Consider the following 23,925-nt stretch of genomic DNA (forward strand, 5'->3'; position numbering starts at 1 on the left):
TATTGTGCCTATCTGCAAGTCGGGAGATCCTATGCTTCCCGGGAATTACCAAACCATCATGATTGGTCACACTCTGGCTAGGCTATATGCATCAATTCTTGAGCATGAGTTAAGTGGATGGGCAGAGAGAGAGGGCATACAGGCAACACGACAGGCAGGGTTCAAGAGAGGTTTCTCCACTCTTGACCAGATTTTGACACTCAGAGCCATTATTGAGGAGGGTAGAGGAGGAAATATTGTAGCTTTGTGGATTTCCACAAAGCCTTTAATACAGTGCCACCAGCCAGACTCATACGCAGATTGCAAGACATGGGGGTGCCCACAGAGCTGATCTAGGGGATCTTAGCTTTATACAGGACAGTGGTAGGATAGGTACGCACTACTCAGGGCATGTCCGACATGGTTCACTCCACCATTGGGGTGAAGCAGGGTTGTCCCCTATCTCTGACTCTCTTTGGGATATATGTAGATGAGTTTTCAGATTATGTACATACAGAGGGTGATAGAGGTGCTCAGCTTGCAGGGACATGGATTCCGTTGCTATTATATGCTGATGATATTGTGTTGAACTTCGATTCTCCAGAAGGGATGCAGCATCATTTGGATGCACTACATGTATTTGCACGGTACAGTGGATTGTCTGTGAACCTTGGTAAGACCAAGGTAATGGTGTTTAGCACCACGGCACAGTGGGTAAGGAGGTCCGCCCCCACTTTTACATGTGGTCGAGAGACTGTGGAGTATGCAGATACATACACTTATCTTGGGGTGGTTTTCAGTGGTGCAATATTTTCCCTAAGGCGTGCAACAGATACGCCATTGACCAGAGCCTATACAGCATTGGGGAGACTTGAGAGGATATGTTCACAGGTTCAGTTCCAGAAACCTCGGACAAAGCTTTGGCTCTTTGACACTTTGGTCACTTCGGCCATGCTGTACGGAGTGGAGATGTGGGACCCCTCAGTTCATCATCATAGCACAGCTGGCAGTACTGATGGATGGAGATGTAAGGAGAAGCCATTGGTGTCTATGATTTTTCGGATGATTAGGGCCAAGGCCTCAGTACCACATGACATTGTTAGGGCGGAGCTCGCTACTCCTCCATTGGTAGTGGAGGCACTCACTCGATCGGTTTCATTTATGCATAGCACTTGGGCTCTCCCTAGAGACACATATGCTCGATTAGCAATAGAGTCTTCGCAACAGCTGGCATTGCAGGGAGATAGATCATCTTGGTTTGCAGAGATGGCATCTTGGTTTCAGTTACATGGCTTTAGTATGGACCGGTTACCCCCATTTCAGTACTCTGTGGATGCACCCTCCATCCCCCTCACAAGGGCAGAGATTATTAGGCTCATCAGACAGGACTTGATTCAGTTGGATACGAAGAGGACATGGATACAACCTACACATGAGCTAGGTACGAAGATGACTTTCTATAGAGAGCATCTTCTCCAACTCACGGAGGATGGTTTTGTGATCAGACGAGGATACATGAATACTCATCTATCCGACGGGATACGATGTGCTCCTCACATCAGCTAGAGATCGAGACAGGCAGATTTAGAGGAGTACCCGCTGAGTCCAGGATTTGTCATGTGTGCCAAATAGAGCTAGAGAAAGAGCTACATTACGTGTCACTGCCCAATATACTATGAGATACGAGGCCGCTTTCACTGTCTATTCAGAGAGGGTTTTGGGCCACTTTCTACAGTCATGAGATACCAGGATCAGAGATGCCTTGGATTATACTTACTGAAGATTCGCAAACACAGAGAGGACCTCTTGAAGAGGGGCACAATGAGAGAGATCCAGCGACAGCGGAAGGTCACAGATTTCTCTGAGTCATCACAGACAGAGGAGTTCAAGCAGCCCCCACAACATAACAACACCAGAGGTACCAGAGGCATACTACTTGATCGGGCGATAGAGTTGGGGCGATCCCGTCGCCCACGGATGAGAGGCCCTCTCGATATCGACGCAGATTGCGACAGAGGATCCATACCATACTGGCGCAACATAGGAGCCGTCCCGGATACTGATATATATGTATATGATGTCTCGATTGTCAGAGAGCTCCATTAGCACAAACCAACGCAAATTCCAATGGGAGTGGAACTCTCTCCAAGGAATCGGAGGAACAGAACGGCTCGTTTCCACCAGGAGATCTCAACAGAATGGAGTATCGGCGTCAACTACACCTTGACAATTGTGCCAAAAAGATGATCAACTACTCCAAGGACCCGAAGTACCCAAAGTATCTAAAGAACCACCACTTGACGAGGTTCATTCACGATGGCGAATTGCCGTCGATTCAGCTCTTAAATCCGCTATGAAGAAGAAATTAAATCCGAGTGCAAAAAAGGAGAAATTGTACACGCAAGAAGTGTTTGACAATGCTCTTGCACAAAAGGTCAACAAAGTGATGAAGACTATAGAGCATTCTCAGAAGAAGAGCCATTCAACATATTATCCCAGCTACGTAGGTTGGAAATCTACTTTTGAGGAGGCAAATAAATCCAAGAAGCATGTTCTCTTTGAGGATGACCCCAATTTTTTGCCTTTGGCTTGATTTCAGAAAGCTCACAGAGCTCTTCTTCCTCTGACTCCAGCGAGGGCGAGGAGGAAAAGAAGCATGAGAAATGGAGAAAGACTCAGAAAAGCAAGAACAGTAAGAAACGCAGATCCCAGAGGAAGTCTAGAAAGCACCGAAAGCATTCTAGCAGTTGTGAGGAGAGCACCTTATCTTCTGACAGTGCGAATGCTGATTCTGGCTAGAAATGGAAACCCCTGGTCCTTCTAGCTTTGTATGATTATCTAGAGAAGAAGGGAAAAAGGACCAAGGAGTTCAAGAATGGAGGTCAAACAGTGAAGTTTGACACGTTTTCACGCTTTAAAGGTTATCCATCAAGCCCTTGCATTTATACAGCAGTTAAACATCGCTTTTTGGGGAGGTCATTTCTCAGAAACCTCCCAAGATACAAAAGGCAGCGTTTTTTTCTACAAGGAAACGTCCAAACATGGTGAGTTTAAATTTTCACTTCAGCATGGTTGAGGGAAGGTAGAGAAGAAGATGTCATCACGGTTTGGCATCATCTAAGGATGACAAAAGAAAACACTTTGGTTGCCTACTTCCACAGGTTTTGGGATACATTTTTACAAGAGTCTTCTTTTAAGAGAATTACCTTTAAGGAGCAGGTTGAGCAGTTTTGTTGCGAACTCCCAAAAGACATTCAACGATATTGCATCAAGCAAAAGTCAGAATCCATTCACGGGCTTATAAGACATACCAAGGAAGATTTTGGTATCCACGCCGGCTCTTTGACCAATGGAGGGGTGTGATGTACTCTTTGGGATCTGTTGGTAGCACCAAAACTGCATCCTGGCTGATTATTGGGCAAGAGAGGCCACACTAGAGGACGAGAAAGGCAAAGAAACAACTTGATAGAAAAATGAAGGGGGCAAATCCGTCCCAATTGTATCGGCTCTGTCTGTTTCCAAATTAACGAAATCGACTCTTTTTGTTTACTCGATCTATTTGAAAGAATTAGACAGACATAACATGTCAAATTTGTCAGACTTAGAACAATAATGACAAGAACTTTTGCAAACTCAAGCCGACTATTTCTCTGAGAGTTTGCTTGGAGAGCTACCTCCTGAAAGACTTGAAACGATTGATCTGACAATTCGTGAACCGGCCACCGTATAGAGTAAGTAGAGCCCACAACGAGTAAACCATAGACCAAGTAAAGAAACTTCTCAAAAAGAGTCTAATTCAACCTAGTACATCACCTTTTTTCCCCTTGAGCACCCTCAGAAATCGCAACGTTGAATACACTCAAGGAGAAGATGACGATTGGTCCTATTTTGATTTAACCAGATTTGCAAAAACATTTTGTGGTTTATTGTGATGCAAGATGGCCATGTCATAGCCTATGAGAGTAGAATGTTCTCTAGACTTGAGAAGGTTGAACAGATCTACAAGAAAGAGTTGTAAGCAGTGATACATGCTCTGATTCAATGGAGACATTTCCTCCTTGGAGCAGAGTTTATAGTGTTACAAATCATCTAACTTTTAAGATACTTCTTGTCCCAGAACCAGCTTTCAACTAAGCAAATGAGATGGGCGAACATTTTGTCTCGGTTCCATTTCCACATTGTTTACATTACAGGAAAGAAGAATTTGGTGGTAGACGCGTTGTCTCAAAAGCCACACATAACAGTCATCTTGGCAATACATCCCCAAAACTTTGAAGAAATGCTTGATCAATATGCTACAGCTCCCGATTTTGCAGACATCTTTGACCAGTCACCGGATAGAGTGGGGAGACAATTGCAGGTTATACTATCAAGGAAGGTTATTTGTTGAGAAAGATCGTGTTATGTGTAACTAAAGATTCCAAGAAAGAGGTGTTGATGGAGTGCCATAATCCTCCTTTTGCTCGGTATAGAGGCATCGAGAGTACCTTGAAAAGGGTGGAAAAGTCTTTCTACCGGCTTCAGCTCAAGAAGGATGTGGAGGAATTTGTACGAACTTGTTTGGTGTGTCAAAAGGTCAAGTTTGACAGACACAAAACCATAGGACTCCTACAGCCTTTACCTATTCCAGACCACCCTTGAAAAAAAATAGCAATGGATTTCATCTTCGATCTTCTAAAGACTCAGAGTGGGCATGATGGAATATGGACAGGAATCAATAGATTGAGCAACCAAGCTCACTCCATACTGGTAAAGAAGACAATTAAGGCGATCACTTGGGCAAAATTGTTCGTCTCGCAGATTTTCCAATTACACAGCATGCCTATATCTTCAATGTCGAATAGAGACCCTATATTCACGAGCTTGTTTTAGAGAGCAGTGTGGGAGAATATAGACACTCCGCATAAATTCTCCTCCTCCTTTCATCCACACACAAATGGGAAATCGGAGATAGCCAACTCGCAAGCTGTGGACTTGTTGAACTCCTATATCTCTGATCACACGACTCAGTGGGAGAAGTATTTGCCTCTCGTGGAGTTTGCTTACAACAACACTATTCACACTTCTCCAAGGAAGGCGCCATTTGAGATCATGGAGGGTGTCAAAAGGGTTCCACTGATTCTGAGCACCAAGGACGAGATTTTTGAGGCAGATTAGTACACGCAAGATCTAGATACTGCTTTTGCCAAGGTAAGGGAGGCTTTGCAGAAGGCCTAAGCACACCATAAGAAGGCAGTGCACAAGCATCGACGTGTGCTTGCATTTAAAGGAGAATGATTGGTTGTTACCATGGTTGAGACCTAAAAATCTTATGAAGGACAAAGGGCCTTGCTTCTCCATGATCCATTACCTTCCACTTAAGCCACGATGCTTATTATTTAACAACTTATTCCTAACAAGATTCCCTTTCTTCAGTCTTTCCTCGCCATAAGTAAATTTTCACGCAGATCTCATATGTTGTGCAGAACGGTTAAATATCATCACCTTCGCTTTTTGAAGGTTCCCAGGTGAGTTCTTATCCTATGCATATGCTCTCAAGGCATCCCATTGACTCTGAAAACTATAAGTGCAAAGTCATCTACATACAAGAAAAGGGAAGATAAAGTCCCTGCTCTATCCCCACCTCTACCTATCTGCTTTGACACTCATCGACATACAATCCAAAACAAAGTCAATAGAAGTGGCATCCCTGTTCCAATACAACAGCAAAATAAAACCGAAGCTTACCCCCTGGTATCTGCACCTGACCAACAATTGTCTAGTTCTATGATCCCCCTCTCTAGGAACCTCTCTGTCAAATATCGAAATCAAGATACGAAAGTGGTAAGGAATCATACGATCTCCAGAATTCATGTTAGACACAAAGACTCTAGCATTTGAAAGTGGGTAAATCCCATACTGTTATGTGCTCCCTTTTAGCTACTTTGAGCTCCCAGCAACAATAAATCACCTTCATGTTCTAGTTGTGCCCCTATCAAGACTAGGTAAGACCTTGAAGGTGTTATACACTTAGTTCTAACTTCATACCAAGTTGCAGCTCTCCTCGTCCCTGGACTTCAAAGGCATCCTTTAGAGGAGTTGGAGCCACATTTATTGACAGATTACTTTCAGCTTCTGACATCAAACGCTCTCCAATCTTTGGCCCCGTCAACTGTGCAAAAAGTCAAATAACTAGGCACGTTACCCGCATTCACAAAGAAAAGCAAATAGAAAAGAATTGCCTGCCAAAAAATTAACAATGATTACCTGATTGCCATCACGGCCACCCAATGGCGAATCATTCACACCAAAAGTCATGGAAATGGTAGGAGGGTCCATAATTGTAGCTGGTAATGGAGTAGTTATCTGTAAAAAACTGCAAAGTAAACAACCAAGCAAGCTCTATACCAAACAAAGACAATGGCAATTCCGAACCTCCACAGCAGAAACAGTATGGCCGATAGAAGGATTTGACAGCCCACAAAGTGAAACAATATCCCCTGCCCCAGCTGAATCCACAGGAACAATGGTTGTGCCCCTCTTTTTCATAAGCTTCACCACCTGAAAATGCTCCCATTGAAGGGTGAAGACTAAGGTGAGAAACCACCTTTCAAACTGTCTATCAAATAGTCCATCTCTCATAAAATGGTCCTTCATTGCAATTGCAAGAATTGCATCAAACTTGCATGAGAGAAAACACCTTGCCCTGATTATTACATCCCAACGCCAAGCACATCCATGAAAACTGCAAGCCCTTCTCTTGCTCCCTCATCCTGCTCCTTTTTTATAGCATGTTAAGATGTGCAGTGCATAGGCACATCTGCTAGCTCTAATATGGCAGGCAGAAAATGCAATCATTTGGTGGGAATATGCCAATGGCGACCGTTTCACAAAAAGAAACAGAGGAAGACTTAAAACGTCTAGCAAATTGCCCTATATATCAATATTACGATTGTCAATGTCTTGTGGCTATCCAGGAAAATCTAAACAAAAGTGTGTGCAAATAATCCAGATCAGCTAAAGAGCTCGCAGCTTCCGCCTTCATCGCTCTTTCCTCTCACTGCTTTGAACTTTTGCCCGCACCCACACCCACACCCATGCCCCACACATCAAGTGAGGGTGAGCAAGAAGTTTTTTTAAATGAAATGACAAGCTGGTATGCCCATTCGTGCAGACACATGTCAGTCACACACACCTGCTCACTTGGGAGTCGCACGCACACACACTTCCGTTTTCTGTTCTTACACTAGCGCTCCCTCGCTTGTGCCCTCTCTTCCTCTTCAAGCTCTTCACACACGACATCAGACATAAATGGCGGACACCCTTGCCCCATCCCACAGAGTCTTCCTTGGCGTTCTCTCTAAATGGTAGACTAAAACTGCTCAGATTGATTGCCTCTAAACAGCCTCGGTCATTTGCATGATCATAGACACCCATCCCGGCCAACGGGCTGTTCGTGACTTGGTGCAAGCTCACCTACTTGCGGAGGTGGGCAAGATCATCGATGTGCAAATCCTAGGCCGAGGATACTATCAGGTTGAGTTTAAGACCCCAGGAATCCTAACCCAACCAGCTTACCGTTCAGTAGCCAAAGGGTCTAAACCCTAAATTAAGCAGAGCACACCCACACACAAAGCCAAATTGCATAGAAACTGATGACGATCCAGCATGTACCGATCTCTGTGTTTTGCGCTATAGCCCTCTTGGCTGGACCAGAAGCTTCTTTTCATGTACTACTTTGGGGTGAGACCAAGGGCCTTTGAATAAGTGTGTTGGGCTCTCTCTATGGGATTCTACCGTGTGGAGAAGCAAAGCAAAGGCCGCCATTTGTATCTTGTTGAAGCAATATAAAGAAATACCGAAAGGGGCACCATGGTTTGGGGCCTTTGCCGTTTGGGAGTGGAAAAGGTGGACAGTGGCACTCTGTCAAAATCTTATTTCTTAACGCTACTGTAGCACACAACAAGTTCTTCTGCATCAAATAGCCTTCCTTGAGTGAATAGCCCATAACCACTTCCCCATTCTGCAATCGGTCAAAGATGTCTGCAAAATCCGGATTTGTGGCGTACTGATCTACCATATTCTCGAAGCTGTGATGATGAACTGCCGGAATAGCCAACACCACATGCTTGCGAGTCAGTGCATCCGCCACCACATTCTTCTGAGCATGCACAATCTGAGAGTGAAATTGTGACAAAATGTTTGCCCACCCCAACTGCTTGTCCGAAAGCTATTTCTGAGACAAGAAATAGCGTAAACTCTCGTGATCAGTGAACTCTATAAAACGAGCTCCGAATAGCCACTGAGTGAGAGCATGGATGACTGCCAACAACTCCTTCACGTAAATCTGTGCAACCCATTCTGGTCTAGAAAACATTCGGCTCTCATATGCTACAACATGGCATTCTTGCATCAAGACCACTCCCAGACTACAGCCACATGCATCCAGTAGACCTCAAATGGCTTTTGCAAGTCTAGCAAAACCAACACTGGGAAAGTCGTCAACCTCTCCTTGAGAGTTTTAAAGGCTGCAATCTCAGATGGTCCCCATGTAAAAGGAGCCCCTTTCTGTGTCAAAGCATGCAGAGGAGAAGCAATCTTCGCAAACTTTCGAATAAACTGCCCATAGTCAGAACACAAACCCAAAAAGCTTCAAACCTCATGAACATTTCAAATCTAGCCAATCTCTGATGGTCTCAACCTTGGCCGGGTCCATTTTGGTACCCTCCGCAAAGACGATGTGTCCCAAAAAGTGGATCTCTAGGGGGGGGGAGGGGGAACTCACTCTTCTTCCATTTCAAATCGATTCTATTGAAACAAGTAAAACCTTGTAACCTGTTGAGTATATCATCGATCCTAGGTATTAGAAACCTGTTCTTGATGGTGATTTTATTGACAGCCCTGTAGCCAATACACATTCTCCAATTCTTTCACTTGGTTCATAATCTCACCAAGCAACGAAAACAGAATCCGACAAATGCTCGGATTGATTTGGAGGCTTTTTCCAATTATTTGGGCTCTCTTGATCCTCTTGTTGCCCTTGCTATCCCACAAGAACCCTCTCAGATCTACTCTTCTCCTCCTCTTGCCTTGTCATAATCCCCTTGTTACCTCTTCGCGACATAGCTCTGGGGAGGTCTCCCAGTTCCTAGGGGGCATCTTCAAGCATATGGCTTTGGGAGAACGTCCACATGTCGCCTCTGACATTCCACCTCCGTTGCCTTCTACAACTCTTCCTCTCCCTATGTTCCACCACCACCAGCTACTGCTCCTCCTCCGCCTTCTTATTCATCAAATAGGCACCATCATCACTATTTGTGACTAAATGCCCATGAGGGGCATCCTCGAGAGAGGTAAACATGTCATGATGAGAGATAATGTGCTATGTAGCACCACTATCAAAGTACCACACATGAGCATCTGTAGCAACTGGCATACATGCATCATGGACAGAGACTCATAAGTGCACTCTGCACTAAAAGCTAGTTCTGTATCACAATCTCCTTTCACAAAAAACTCGACAATAGCTGCATTTGTAGTGGAACCAACCTCTTTCTTCTTAACCTCTTTTGCCTTCAACTTAGGACACTGCTTGATCAAGTGATCATTATCTTTACAATAATGACAATGCATCTTCTTTTTGCCCTTTTCACCAGAGTTCCCATACAAATTGCTACTAGCAGAAGCATTAGGAACAAGTGATTTACCACTCGGAGAAGAACCATGAGAAGTGGCTACATTGTTGTTGCCACCTTTTCTTTGAGCAGCAATAAAGGCCTGTTCAATTGCACGCTGTTTAGCCGTGTTTTTCTGGAAAGCGACTCTTGCAACAAGAATGTACATAATGCATCAAACTCGAAAACTTCTGGATTTCCTTGGTTCATAAGTCTCTAAGTACTAGCAAAAGTCTGGTAAGAATCTGGTAAAAGCATCAAGAACAATCTGCACAAGGGAATGGTCAGAAATGACTTCGCCTTAATATCTTTGACACCAGCAAAGAAAGTGTCCATCTTATCTTCCTCATGAATAATCTTCGACTCCAGCTCTTTACGGACCATTGCAATTTTAGCCTCATTGCAACTTGCATAAAGACCAGCCAGAATATCCCAAAGCCTATTTTGCAAATTTTTCTGAACGAATGTGAGAAGTAATAGTGCGCTTCACAGACAACGCAATCAATGCATGAGCTTGCACATCTCTTACATCCCAACGAGCTTGCTCACCATAGGCAAGACAATTGTGGCAGCAGCAACCCTGCCACCAAAACCTGCAACATTGCCTACATCTTTAGACCAAAGCTTGCACAATATTCCAAACGCCCTTTGACACAAGGACATGTTGCATCATGTAAGCCCACAAAGGGTAATTATCCCCATCCAATCGATCCTCAACAAGGGTAATTATCCCCATCCAATCGATCCTCAACAGGAAACATCTTGAATACATATGTGTTGTTGTCAGCCATGGCGAATGCCTGCACTTGATGTGAAAACTACCCGAAAAGAGGAGAAACGAAGCGGGACCAACACATGCTATGTAGCACAACCTATAGAAGACTGTAAGGGACCTGTTATGCAGAAAACGGTTTTAGTCTATAACTTGCACAGTAATGCACATACGTGCCCAAGTATTATAGTGGTTTCCAATCATCAAATAGAAACAAGTTTGGCATTTCTCATGCAATCTATCGAGCGAGAAAAGTATCCAAAAACTGGGCCAGAACACACATCACAACCGCCTATTTTGAGAATCCATTTCCCAACTTGACTACAACACTTTTTAGCATGTCGATCACAACTTGACTGCTGCTTAGCATGTCGATCAAAACACTTTTTATCCTCATAGTGGTACTTGACACAAATAGCCCTCTAACAATGCACTTCCCATGTCCATTATTCAGTAAAAAGTGTAAAGGCATACAGAATATAGCTCAATGCTCCAATACCAGCTCCACAATATTCCAAATCATTCAAATGAGAAAATTTTATAGCAATGACTTTACACTCTCTTCTGTAGAAAGTTAAATTAAAAGCTGAAAAACGTCTAAAAACACAAAGGTGTTCAAGCAGCTCCAACAACTTGAGGCAATGATATACCTAGACACCAAAATAATAAAAAGCGCAAAGGTAACACTTTATTCAACAAATGTGATGCAAGTATACAGCTAAACTGAAATGTTTTAGGTAGGAGATACGCTTTGAGAATTTTACCTTTCCCACTTCAATCACCTCCCCCCCTGAACCTTTCACACGAAGCCCGTGCACTCTCTCTCCCACTCGCACTTGTCCTGAAGCAATGCGTCCAGTCAATATTCGACCAAAATAATTATCCCGCTCCATCATTGACACCTGAAGAGAATCCAAAAAATGTATATTTAGGAAAGCAACACAACTGGTTAATTAATTTACTTTCCATTTGTTCAAGCTTTGAAAAATTAGCTGAAAGTACACAATTGGCTACACAAAATTAAAATTGCTGATAACACCCCCACAGTAAAGTCTCAAATAATCATATGTTTATGTCCAAGACTAAAAGGCATAGGCAGAACCATAACTTCAAGATATAAAAGCCAGTGATTTTCACGGTACTTTGCTGAAGATAGACTTTAAGATACAGGAAAATTTATTAGAACTTAAAACTTTAACACCGCATGGGGAAATATCTTCCATGGCAAAATGTTACCAACTCATGCCTCACCTTCATATGCAGGACTAATGAGGTGGAAGCTCAGACGAGTGGCACGAGGATTGTAGAAGGATTTTATCAACATCTTCATAGGCCATAGTGGCCCATAGAGAACTGGCCTGTGAGACAAATTGTGACCAGTGTGCTGAGTCCTCTGGACATCATGAACACACAAGTCATAACAATGATAGTAAGAAGAATCAAAAATGGCTGTAATGGGTACATAAGCTGCTGAGTGATGAAAATCAGGGTGCAGATGGTGCTGTCTATCCCTAAAAGCTCGATGCAAATCTATATGCCAGGGCGATTCCAACATGCTCAATGTACATCTAATCAGCTTTATCCTATGATGATTTTGAAGAGATGGAGGTGAGCAGAGAAAGAGGAAGCAGGGAAGCCACCCTGGGGAAGGGGGAAGCGAGGAGGGGGGGGGGGGGGGGGGGGGGGGGGGGGGGGGGGGGGGGGGGGGGGGGGGGGGGGCGGTGTATGGTGTAGAATCTTGTACATCTAGGATCTTGAGTTAGTACCCAGAATATGACTTCACTGTCAGTAAGTTACATCTAGGATCTTGAGTTCATTACCCAAAAACCAAGTACAGCAGGTATGGAAAGACTAGTAAAACTCAATGCAAATCTATCTGCCAGGGTGTTGATTGCAACATGTTCAATGTAAATCTAATCAGCTATATGATGATTTTGGAGAGGTGAAGGTGGGCAGAGAAAGAAGTAGAAAGGCCACCCAAAGAGAGGGGGGGGGGATCTTGGGTTAGTACCCAGAATATGGCCTCAGTGTCAGTAAGTCATCTTGAGTTTATTCTGGTAGACCAAGTACAGCCAGGTATGGAAGGACTAACGTCACAACCATTTCTTTCGATCAAACATGCCAATGGACTTACAGTTCTGCACCTTGGAACTAGTATATCAAATATACCTAGATGAATCCAGGATATACCCAGATTCACCCTTGAAGGAAAGTGCAAGGTATAGACTCATGGTAGTCACCCACGAGACAATATAACCATCAGCTCCATCATGCATAGTATTGACTAAATACCACGACATCCCCACTAACGTCATCAGTGCCCAATAGTGCCCGCTTCAATGAAACTGTCTATCAAATAGACAGTTTCATCGAAGCGAATCAGCTACCTAGCTTGTTTCGGGCCAGGCGAGCAGGGAGGCATAAACTTTGATGTTTGACTTAGTTTATAACTTCAAATTGACAGATAACTAATTAAATGCAACAATACAGCCAGCCAGAATCTACGTGGACAAGATGTACCCTTACCAGCATCTGAAAAGGAGCTTTTAAATCTCCCTTCGGTGGGGGTACAAATTTCAAAACTGCATCAAGTAAAGGAGCCATATTTCTTTCCTCCTCTTTCGGCACTTTTACAAATGTCCGAGATGCCCATCCTTCTTTAGCTGAAGCATACAGTACTGGAAATTCTAATTGCTCCTCTGCACATGAGAAGCAAAGAATACATTGTAAGATCCCACACTACCATATCATTTATTGAATGTACATTGGAAACTAGTGCCTACAAACTCAGGATTACCAGTGGCACCCAAGTTTGCAAACAAATCAAATATCATACTCTCGACCTCTCCGCATCGTTCAGCTGTAACTGCAGGCCAGAGATGGTCATTAGAGAACCTTGCAATGATTGGAAAATTGAATTTAAAAAGTGAGACTTGGCCATGATGAGAAAGTCCAGATTCAACTTGACCGAAAATGCAGCTATAGACTCATGCAGACATCCAGAAGACAGTAAGCTTCACCCCATAGAATAATTTTATCGAAACCGTACTTAAGTTGCATGTTGCAGCCAATTGAGCAGCTGCATGGACAATCTTTGAGATCGCAAATCTAAGGCTGTTTCAGACGAAAAACACACAGCAACGTTGCAAACACACGCGCGCTACCTTTGTGTCATCTCTTGTAGTAACTAAGGCTCTCTCTTTGTGAGGGCCATATCTTCTCATCTATGAGATAGCAGACTTACTATCAACATATTGTAACTTTCCATCGGAATCGTGATAGCTGACTTACTATCAACATATTATAACTTTCCATCCATCATTCAATATCCAACTCCCATGTGATCATCAATTCTGAATATTCAGAAACTCTGATATTTAAGCAATACTCTTACAACATGATTGTAGTCCTAGCTTGCATTCTCACATTGATCTGTATAAATAAATTTATTTCAGGTAGAAACTAGAAGACAAGCATCCCAAGAATTTTGATTGATTCCAAGAGTTTTCATAGAAAGTATAGTTAATTGATTCCAAGGCCTATAAGGCATCAAACTTGAAAGGAGGACCTCTTCGCTAATGAGGGCTTTCTCCTTCCATTTCTAGCTTCAGTCTCAAGCTTGGTTATTTTGGCAAGGAGCTGACGGTTGATAGTATTGACGTTACTATCCACCGTTTCCCTCTAAAACCGACTTGGCACTTGCAAGGCGGTGATTCCACAGCAACACGAACAGAACAAAAACACTTAAACTTCAAAGCAAACTTTGGCCGCGACACGAAGTGACGGAGTTCCACTCCCAAATGCACTGGCCCCAAACTCTGACACCCCTTTCAGTACTTTTTATATTGATAAGTCACACAGTATAACTAACAAGGAGTCATTGTGCAACCATCAACTGATCTGTCAGAATACTCCCAAGGCTTCAATTATAAAGGCTCTAGGCCCAAAAGCAGCTGATACAAAAAAATGGGACGCCTCCAAAAGGAATTGCTAAGAAAACTGACGCCCAAAAGCTGTTTAGAAATAAAGCGAGCCATGTCACCATCGTATGGTATTGCCACGTCAACAGCGAGTTTCCGCCACGTTTATATGGGATTTCCAAACGGCTAACACCTCACAAAAGTGATAGAGTTGCGATTCGGCAAAAGACACACAGATTCCACTTTTGTGACCCCCCCCCCCCCCCCCCCCCCCCCCCCCCCCCCCCCCCCCCCCCCCCCCCCCCCCCCCCCCCCCCCCCCCCCCCCCCCCCCCCCCCAAAAAAAAAAAAAAAAAAAGAATAGTAATCGCCCTCCATAAAGCCTACAAAACAGATAGTGGACACTAAAATAGCTCGATTGACAATGACTCTATGCTTACATGCATTTGAGAACTCAAACCATGCACTGGCAATCATAATCACTTTCACGTCACTATCCCCACCGAGATCTTAGACATGAACCGTGATTATTATGCTTATTTAGCCATCACTTAAGATTCAACAAAACAAAATGCTGCAAACATTTCATTTGCCACATCCTCAGACAAAACAACAATGGTATGAGCACATGAATCATTCAGTTAAAGTATTCCTAACCAAGATCCAAAAAATTATGGTCAACTTTTATGTACAAAGTCACTCAGCAGAGTGCTGCCAGCCAATTAGCACCCCCAAAATCCAAAGAGAAATTGGTTGAGTCTATTCTCTTATGGCAATTTGAGAAAGAACAGTGGAGTGGCTCCCCTCCCCTACAACACCAGATTCAACCTGCTGATTTTCTATGCACTTCTAGAATAGTCGAAGCTAAATCAAAAGCCTAAACATAAAACTCTAGTATGTAAGGAGTATCTACGAAGTTCTTCCCCTCCATCCACTTCGCATTAAGAGTTGGATAGTTCCTAAACTTGAATAGATATCTCGGGACCGGCTTATCCTTCACTTTCCTTTCCTTGTGTGCTAGGACTTTGTAATAGACTTGAACACTCCAAGCTGTTAGGGTTTAGACCCCTCGGCCGGGTTTTGCACATGCCACGTCAATAGTTTGTGACGCCCCCCTCTTGAAAGAATTGTAATCGCCCTCAATTACGCCTGCAAACCAACATGTCTGAATTGGATAAAGAATGACATAAATTTCTACACACACATGCTGACTGTTTCTCAAAAGGCCTACGAGGCGAGTTACCTCCATCTCGTCCTGAGGACCACACCATTGACTTGATTCCTGGTAGTACACTACCAAACTGGCCTCCTTACCATGTTAGCCCAGCCCACAATGAAGAAATCATGAACCAAGTGAAAGACCTTCTTGAAAAGGGTCTCATCCAGCATAGTACATCACCTTGTCGTTCTTCGGTTTTACTAGTACTAAAGAAAGACGGATCTTGGAGAATGTCCACTGATTATAGAGCTCTCAATAAAATCACCATCAAGAACACATTCAAAATTCCAAGGATCGATGATATTCTTGGCAGACTTCAAGGATCCTCTTGTTTCAGCAACATTGATTTGAAAAGCAGATATCATCAGATCAAAATCGCTCCGGGAGATGTCTACAAGAAAGACTTTCGGACGAGCTTTGGTTTATATGAATTTTTGGTGATGCCCTTTGGACTTACAAATGCTCCAACAACAATCCATCGAATGAAGGATAGGATTTTTCAAGAGTATCAGTCTTTGTCGGCACCTTCTTTGAGGACATTATAATTTTCTCCAAGGATGAAGCAGAGCACCGACACCATCTGCGACAGCTCTTTTAGGCATTGCGCGAACATAGATTGGTTATAAATGCCAAAAAGAGCGAGTTTTTCTTGCCGGACATACATTTCCTAGGACACATCGTCTCAGCACAGCAGAAGTACAAATGGACCGGCCAAAATTGAGGCTATCTGCGATTGGCCTGATTTAAAGAATATTCATGAAGTTCGAAGCTTTTTGGGCTTGTGCTCTTATTATCAGCGGTTCATTCAGAAGTTTGCAAAGATAGCTTCGCCTTTGCACTTATTGACTCAGAAGGAGTCCCTTTCTCATGGGGACCAACAGAGGTGACTGCTTTTCAGACACTTAAGGAAAAATTGACTACTGGATTGGTGTTTGCTTTGCCCCATTTGCAAAAGCCGTTCAAAGTTTATTGTGATGCTTGTGGTCGTAGTCTAAGAGCGGTCTTGATGCAAGAAGGCCATGTGATCTCTTATAAAAGTAGAATGTTTTCAAGGCCAGAATTAGTAGCACAGTTCTATGAGAAATAGCTATTGGCAGTGATCCATGCTCTTACACAATGGCGACACTATTTACTCGGAGCAGATTTCACACTTTTTACAGATCATCAGAGTCTACACTACTACTTGTCACAGAAGCAGCTTTCAGAAAAGCAAATGTAGAGGGGGGTATGTCACAAACTGATGATGTGGCATAGCCTACTGACAGTACGTTGTTCCTAACTTATGGGACATTGCCGAGGGGACAAAAGGGACACAAAGGAATTAACCTGCGTAAATACTGCCGACGTGGCTCGCTGTAGCCTGTACGGACGCTGCAGATTGCGTTGGCTACTGGCAAAACGTATGAATTTCCGCAGATTGCATTGACAGTGCTGACGTGGCAAAGTTGTACGGATTTCCCCAAAAAGCGCCGGCTCCTTTTGGGCCTTCTGCTTTTGAACTAGAGGCTTTTGAGTTAGTGCTTTTGGGGCTCTGCTTTTAGCACCCCTTTGTAAGAATAAAAGGAACCCAAGGGCCTCACTCTGCAGAGCATCTAGATGCAGAGTCTAAGAGCTGAGGACCCACGGAAGTTGTACTTTGCTCAAAGATTAATACAAAAACAAATACTGAAAGGGGCGCCAATCTTTGCCAATCTATCTAGGCACAGAACTACGCCAAGCCATGTCGACTCAATTGAACTGTGACTTTTCTGTGAAGTGTCTTAAGTGAATCTCCCTCTCGTTTTGCGACAGATTCTAGACTTGGGGTTCCCAAGTTTGTTACAGCATTGATGCTATTGATGCTGGGTACTGATGGTACTACGGTACTGAGAGGTTCTATGTCGATGACGACGATGGGGTACTATTGGGTCTATGTCGAGGACGATGAGGTCGATGACGGTGTCGATGACGAGGTACTAACGGGTCTGTGTCAACGACGATCATGTAGACGAAGAGGTAATGATGGGTCTATGTCGACGACAATGACAAAGTCGATGATGTTGGGTCTATGTCGACGACAATGACGACGACAAGGTACTAATGGTTCTATGTCAACGACAATGAGGTCGACGACAGGTATTGATGGGTCTATGTCGACAACGATGAGGTATTGACGGCTATGTGTTGACGATGATGATGCCGACGACAAGGTTCTGTGGATCCTTATGCCGAGCCAAGGCACAAGGAGTACTAGGTGTTGGGGTACTGTGTCGACGACAACGCCGACGGCGCTAAGGCTAAATGTCGGAATCTGCTAGCAATGTCGATGACAAGGGATCTGCAACCACGACGAGGCTAAGGCTGAAATCTGTTGCGATCATGCTGTCTGAAAAAGTTGATCATGCCGGTCTGAAAACGTTGATGGAGATGTTGATTCCTGTGCCACTTCATACGGCTTGGTTCTAGAGAGGCTTTTTCACTGCTCCTTTGCCTTCTACTGGTACCCAAAGGATTTCTTTTATAGGTCCTTTAGCCATTTTCCCTACCTACATTCCAACAAGGGTAAATAAAAAGTCACTTATTGATAAAATGCACTTTAAGTTGTGGTCCACGCACAGTAAATGCCTAAGTGCTAAAATGCGGTACTGTGCAAGAGACGGTATGCAACTATGACCTGATTGGACATGCAGGTCGTGCTAGAGGCTCACAAAGGTGCCAGGCTCGGTCCTAAGCTAATGACTCAAGTCTCATGCTAGACTATAGCAAAAGCATGTCCATTTAGCGCAAGAAGTGCGCACGTGACATCCCTCTTGATGAAGGTGAGGCACAACTACCAAACTTCTATCTTTGGATTTTGTCTGTACTTCTGATTGCTTCTGATGCATGTGGATGCATAAACGGATAAAAACTCCTCCCAATGGGTAGATACTGCGGATGTAGATCTGGTGCGATGTAAACACCTACCCTATGGGTTGCTAGGTGGCCTTACTACTGTCGCAGAATAACAACCTTGGTGTTGACTCTGCCTTGTGAGCAAGTACTACCACTCGAATAGTCCATCGTGAAAACATTGTCGGTGCAGTTGAAAAGTAAGGGTGCTCGGAGGTATTTCCAAGGGTTTCTTCTCGACGCAAGTTGACGCACGCTACATGCGAATGCAGAAGAGGTTTAGGGATCTTATCTCCAACTCCTTTTATATCCACGTCAGAGGCAAGTAAATCCTAGTACTCAATATCTGGGTTCTCGTGTATCCAATGTCGATCTTCCTTCAAAGACATGGCAATGAAGATGGGAGCTAATAATTCCATGATAGGGACTCGAAGATTCAATCAGGAAAAAGACTGGGAGAGGTTCTTTGGATTCTTGGGTTCTTGGGGTTCTTGGTGGTCCTACTGAGTTCGCAAAGCCGAAGCACACACAGAGCTCCGATACCAATGTCACGTGTCACAAGACGGGCACCACGTGCCAATAGAAAAGAACAGACTAAACAGACTTTCAGCACTTCATTAACAATTGAACTGAGAGAGAGAGAGAGAGAGAGAGACGACACGCGACACGGAGTGGCGGAATTCCACCCCAAAGAGTATTGGCCCCAAACCTTGGCGCCCCTTTTGGTATTTCTTTATATTGCATCAACTCAGTACAAGCCGGTACTCCAGGCTCTGAACCTTCTCCAGGAAGCATGCCAGAGAATGAGCCCTAACCTTATATTTAAAGGCCCTTGGCCTGAAAAGCGGTTACAGTGAAAAGCCTTCAAAACTCAAAAGCTTCTGGTCCCAAAAGCAATGCCAAAAGCTGCCAGCGAAATTTACGGAAATCGTACGGCTACCACGTCATCAGCTAGCGCAAAACGCGAAAATCCGCTAATGACTCATGATAGACTGTAGCAGAAGCATGTTCACGTACTGCAAGTGAAGTGCACACGTGACAGCACAGTCACACCTAGCTAACCGAAACGGGAAGCTTGTGGCTTGTAACTCTTGCGTATCACCGCCATACTCGCACATAGAAAGAATTAATGCCTCGGGAGTGTGGGCTAGATCCGCCTAAAAAGACAATTACAATCAATAAGATAGGATGATCATGAAAGATTATCAATATGCATACATGTGGTCTAATTGCATTGAATACATTTCTCTCTTTATAAGCATATTGGATTGATGTTCTAAAGCTAGAATCATGTTGTACTTAGAAAGAGCTTTCATTTGATACCCATATCGATATTTCTTTTTGTTAACAGTTTTCTAAGGAAGGAAAGTTCTAGAAGCTTCTAGAAGATTCTAGAGGAGGATTTTGTTGGAATTAGGGTTGCACGAAAACACACAGCTTGGAGAAGACGAAGGAAGCTCAAGGCACACAACAGAGAGTGTATTACTTTGTGTGCAATGGAAAGATAAGTTAGCCCTAGAGTGATGGGCGTATATACAATGCACGGGGGAAAAAACCTCCTAATGAGGGAAAAAATGCCCAAGTGCTCCTAAGTGTGTTCACACACACCACTACCACATGTATGTGGTAACAAATCCCCGTAGAAGTGATGCGGTGAACGAGAGCTGACACATAGAGTAAAGGGAAGTGCCATGCCTTGAGAACATGATCAATCCACAAAGAGGAGTAAGCCCAAAGCTTTCCGAAAGCTTTAAACTTCTCACGAGACAATGCCTTTGTGACAAGATCTGCAAAATTGTCCTGTATTGGCACATAAGCCAAGTTGATATCTCCTGTTGAGAGCCTCTCCCTGACATAGTAGCAATGCACCTCAATGTGCTTTGTGCGAGCATAAAAAACTGGGTTCCTTGCAACTGCCAATGCACTCTGACTGTCAATGTAGATAGTGTTGGCAGTGTCCTGTCCAATACCCAAATCATCCATAAGGCATCTGAGCCATACACACTCAACCGTAGCTGTGAAGACTGCCCTGTACTCAGCCTCACAACTGGAAGTGACCATAATAGGTTGCTTCTTGCTCAACCATGATATGCATGAGCTGCCAAGCATGAAACAAAAACCACTTGGAGACACTCGTGTGTCAAAACAACCAGCCCAATCAGAGTCCGAAAAAGCATGCAAATCTGGCGGCAATGATCCCCCCTTGGATAAAACAAGCCGAGATGTAAAGTGCCACTCAAGTAGCGAAAAATCCTCTTGACAGTCTGCCAATGCTTAGACCCTAGGCTATGCATGAATCTGCTAACCTGTGAGACTGCAAGCTGAATATCTGACCTCGTGTTGCATACATAAATGAGGCATCCAACACCAATTTGGTAAAGAGTGACATCTGCAAGATCACCAACATCACGAAGAATCAATTTCAAACCTTTTCCATGGGAGTGGCAATAGGTTTGCAATCCTAAGTCCAAACTTACATATTAATGTCTCTATGTAACTTTTCTGACACAAAGCATTACCACCATCACACTACTTAACTTGTATACCCAAAGTGATGATGCAATAGCCCCAAATCTTTCATCTTGAAAGTAGCATTCAAATCAGCCTTAAATTTAGTAATATGTCTCTCATTTGGTCCAACGATCAGCAAATCATCCACATAAAGAACCACAATGAGAAGTACGTCACCCTTACGCTTTACATACAATGTGCTTTCTGTTATACTGTTACAAAATCCTCGTTTGACCAAATGAGTGTCAGTCTTCTCATAACAAGCACAAGAAGATTGCTTCAACCCATACAAAGCTTTGTTAAATTTGCACGCCTTATCCTCTTTCCTTTCTTGACAAAACCGCGAGGCTACGTTACATAAACTTCCTCAAATATGTCACCATTCAAGAAAGCAGTAACAATGTTTGATTGATGTACATCCCAACCAAAATGAGTTGCCAATGCACATAGAAACGCACAGTAGTCATACAACAAGTGGGAGCAAAAGTCTCTTCATAATCTATTCCTTTTTGTTGTGCATAACCCTTTGCAACAAGTTGAGCCTTATAGCGATCAATCTCACCATCCGGCTTGCGATTCAACTTGTAAACCCACTTTGTACCGATGGCCTTTTTGCTAGGAGGCAAATCACATAAAGTCCATGTGTCATTTTCTATAAGTGCATCATATTCTAATTGCATGGCAGCCATCCAATTTTCTGAATTCTGTGCTTTATCAAAAGACAAAGGTTCCGCAACATCATGTAAGCTAGACACAGCCAAAGCATAACAATCTGATGCATAAGGTGCATGGCGGGAGCCTCAACAAGTGCGATTAGACAAAGGTGCATCCGATTTACTTTCACGCAATGTATGCACCAACCATTTTGGCATACCTCTAGCCTGCTCATTTTCAACCCTTTCCTCATCAAGTACATCATGTACATCTACATCAGTAATAGGCTAATCTGTAACATTTTCAAAACCCCCATAGGCTGTACCTTTGCCTCATTGAAATTTACATATGAACTCCCACCACTAAAAAGAGGCAACAAAGTGTCATAAATGTCCTGTGAGCTTACATTACTTTCTCTAGTACACGACAACGAGGGCTCAACAGAATCTTCCACAAACACAACATCCCAAGAAACCTAATACGCTTCCTTTACGGATGATACAACCTATAACCTTTGCTTTCAACGCTAGAACCAACAAAAATACATTTGACAGCCTTATCATCCAGTTTTCTGCGTTGTGTTTGTGGCACCAAAGCATATGCCAAACAGCCAAAAACACCATGTGCTCAATAGAAGGCTTTCTATCATGCCATACTTCATATGGAGTCATAGACTGCAAAGCTTTCGTAGGACACCTTTTAAGTACATAAGTGGCACACATGATGGTCTCAAGCCAAAACAAATGCAGCAAAGCTTGACCTTTGATCATATATCGTGCCATTTCCCTAAGTGACCTGTTTTTCCTCTCAGCAACACCATTTTGTTGAGGCGTATAGGGAAGTGTACTTTGGTGTTTTATCCCACGACTAGCCAGAAATGCATTAAATTCATGAGACACATACTCCCCTATCACGAGGATGTGGCAACTGTTAACTATGTCACGAGGACAAGGCAATTGCTAACCTTAGTTGTTGGTTTCTTTCCAATGATTTTTGTTTAATTTTTGAGACCCCCTTCTTGAAGTTACAAATGGTCGAATGTTGTATGGCCAATGTAAACGGTAGTTTCACCTGCAGACAGGAAGTTGGTCGGCACTAGAACTCGTATAGTAAAAGGATATCTTGGCTAAATTCAAGATCATGTAGGTCCCCCGTCACACTTCGCAAGTTGTTGGATACTAGGAAGTGAACTCAATAAAGGCACAGTACCAAGGTGGAGTCACCAAAGGAAAGTACCTCGCAGCTCAGCTACATTGCATTTTTGGATGCGGTCCAAATGGGAATAGATGGTCAGATGACCAGTGGGACTTCAACGGAAGCATCCCCTAAAATTTATAGAACTGCTATTTTGGACAATAAAATCCGTTTTCGCGTCATTACCTCCGCAATTTCAAGGGGAACATTTTACAACTCTACTGCAAAGTCAACTGGGCAACCAATCGGGAGATTTTTAAGTGGGAAGCCCAAAGCAGGAAAATTGCTTATAAATGTGCCGAGTGTGCACTTTCCTCTTGCAGCAAGAATGGGCGCTCGATTTCTATCTGAGAGAGCCTCATTTGCAAGTTTGTCACACGTTAAGAGCTATTGACTGCAAGCTTTCCCTCTCGTGTACAGTGTAGTGCAAGAAGTCATGTCCTGCACACCTTACACTACTCTCTCTCTCCCCTACGTGCAGTAATGTGACGCCCCTCAAGAGGCTCTTCATTTGACTCATGTACAGCTGTGTGGTCATATGAGTTTTTGCTAAGGCAAGAGCCTCCCTGAGCAGGAACAGGAGTAGCTAACTGCTGCTCCAAAAGTAGACACCGGTGAGGGTGATAACCTCATTGTACAAGTGCATTTTCAGCGCTCGTTATGCGCTGAATTTGAACTGTTTTTCAGCCATACGAATGCCAGAACCATGGGGAACAGTGCCCCACTGTTAGAGGATAGTTCATGGACTATTTAGAGCTAAAAATGGGGCAAAACCCAGTAAATACAGCGTGCTGAATTTACTGTTTTTGGGCAGAAAACAGAGGGTTTACGCCAGTGGAAAGTTACAGCAGGGGAATTGGTTTCGGGCAAGTTTTGGGGCTGTTCTGCTGCCGAAATTTTGCTAGAACAGGTGGTATCAAGCTGGATACAGGTAAAGAATTCCCAGGACTCTTCTTTGTGATTTACCCTCTTAGAGAATAAAGAAAAACCGAAAGGGGCGCCAATTTTGAGGCCTACAGGTTGTCGGCGTCTACTCAGAGCATTCTAGCTTCCGAGCTGTGTGTATGCTTTAAGTGTTACTTCCGTCGCAGGTTACCTTTGCAAAGTTCTCTGTGTGTGTGTGTGTGTCTAAAGTAAAGTAAAGAATTTCGGGTGA

At 43.6% G+C, this 23,925-nt stretch overlaps 1 protein-coding gene across 1 annotated transcript in view; it reads right to left on the minus strand.

The window, feature by feature from the left end:
- Positions 1-23,925, minus strand: part of EMB2785 (elongation factor family protein) — a 101,696-nt gene that overhangs the window by 25,888 nt on the left and 51,883 nt on the right. Inside the window, exons 4-9 of the mRNA XM_086527611.1 lie at positions 13,202-13,270; positions 12,931-13,103; positions 11,169-11,306; positions 6,394-6,519; positions 6,226-6,324; positions 6,007-6,130 (exon numbers count right to left, since the gene is read on the minus strand). Coding sequence (XP_086383737.1) covers positions 6,007-6,130; positions 6,226-6,324; positions 6,394-6,519; positions 11,169-11,306; positions 12,931-13,103; positions 13,202-13,270 — 729 coding nt within the window. The remainder of the gene's footprint in view (positions 1-6,006; positions 6,131-6,225; positions 6,325-6,393; positions 6,520-11,168; positions 11,307-12,930; positions 13,104-13,201; positions 13,271-23,925) is intronic.

The sequence above is a fragment of the Adiantum capillus-veneris genome, chromosome 13 (assembly GCF_014529385.1).
Source record: "Adiantum capillus-veneris isolate H3 chromosome 13, ASM1452938v2, whole genome shotgun sequence".
NCBI lineage: Eukaryota > Viridiplantae > Streptophyta > Polypodiopsida > Polypodiales > Pteridaceae > Adiantum > Adiantum capillus-veneris.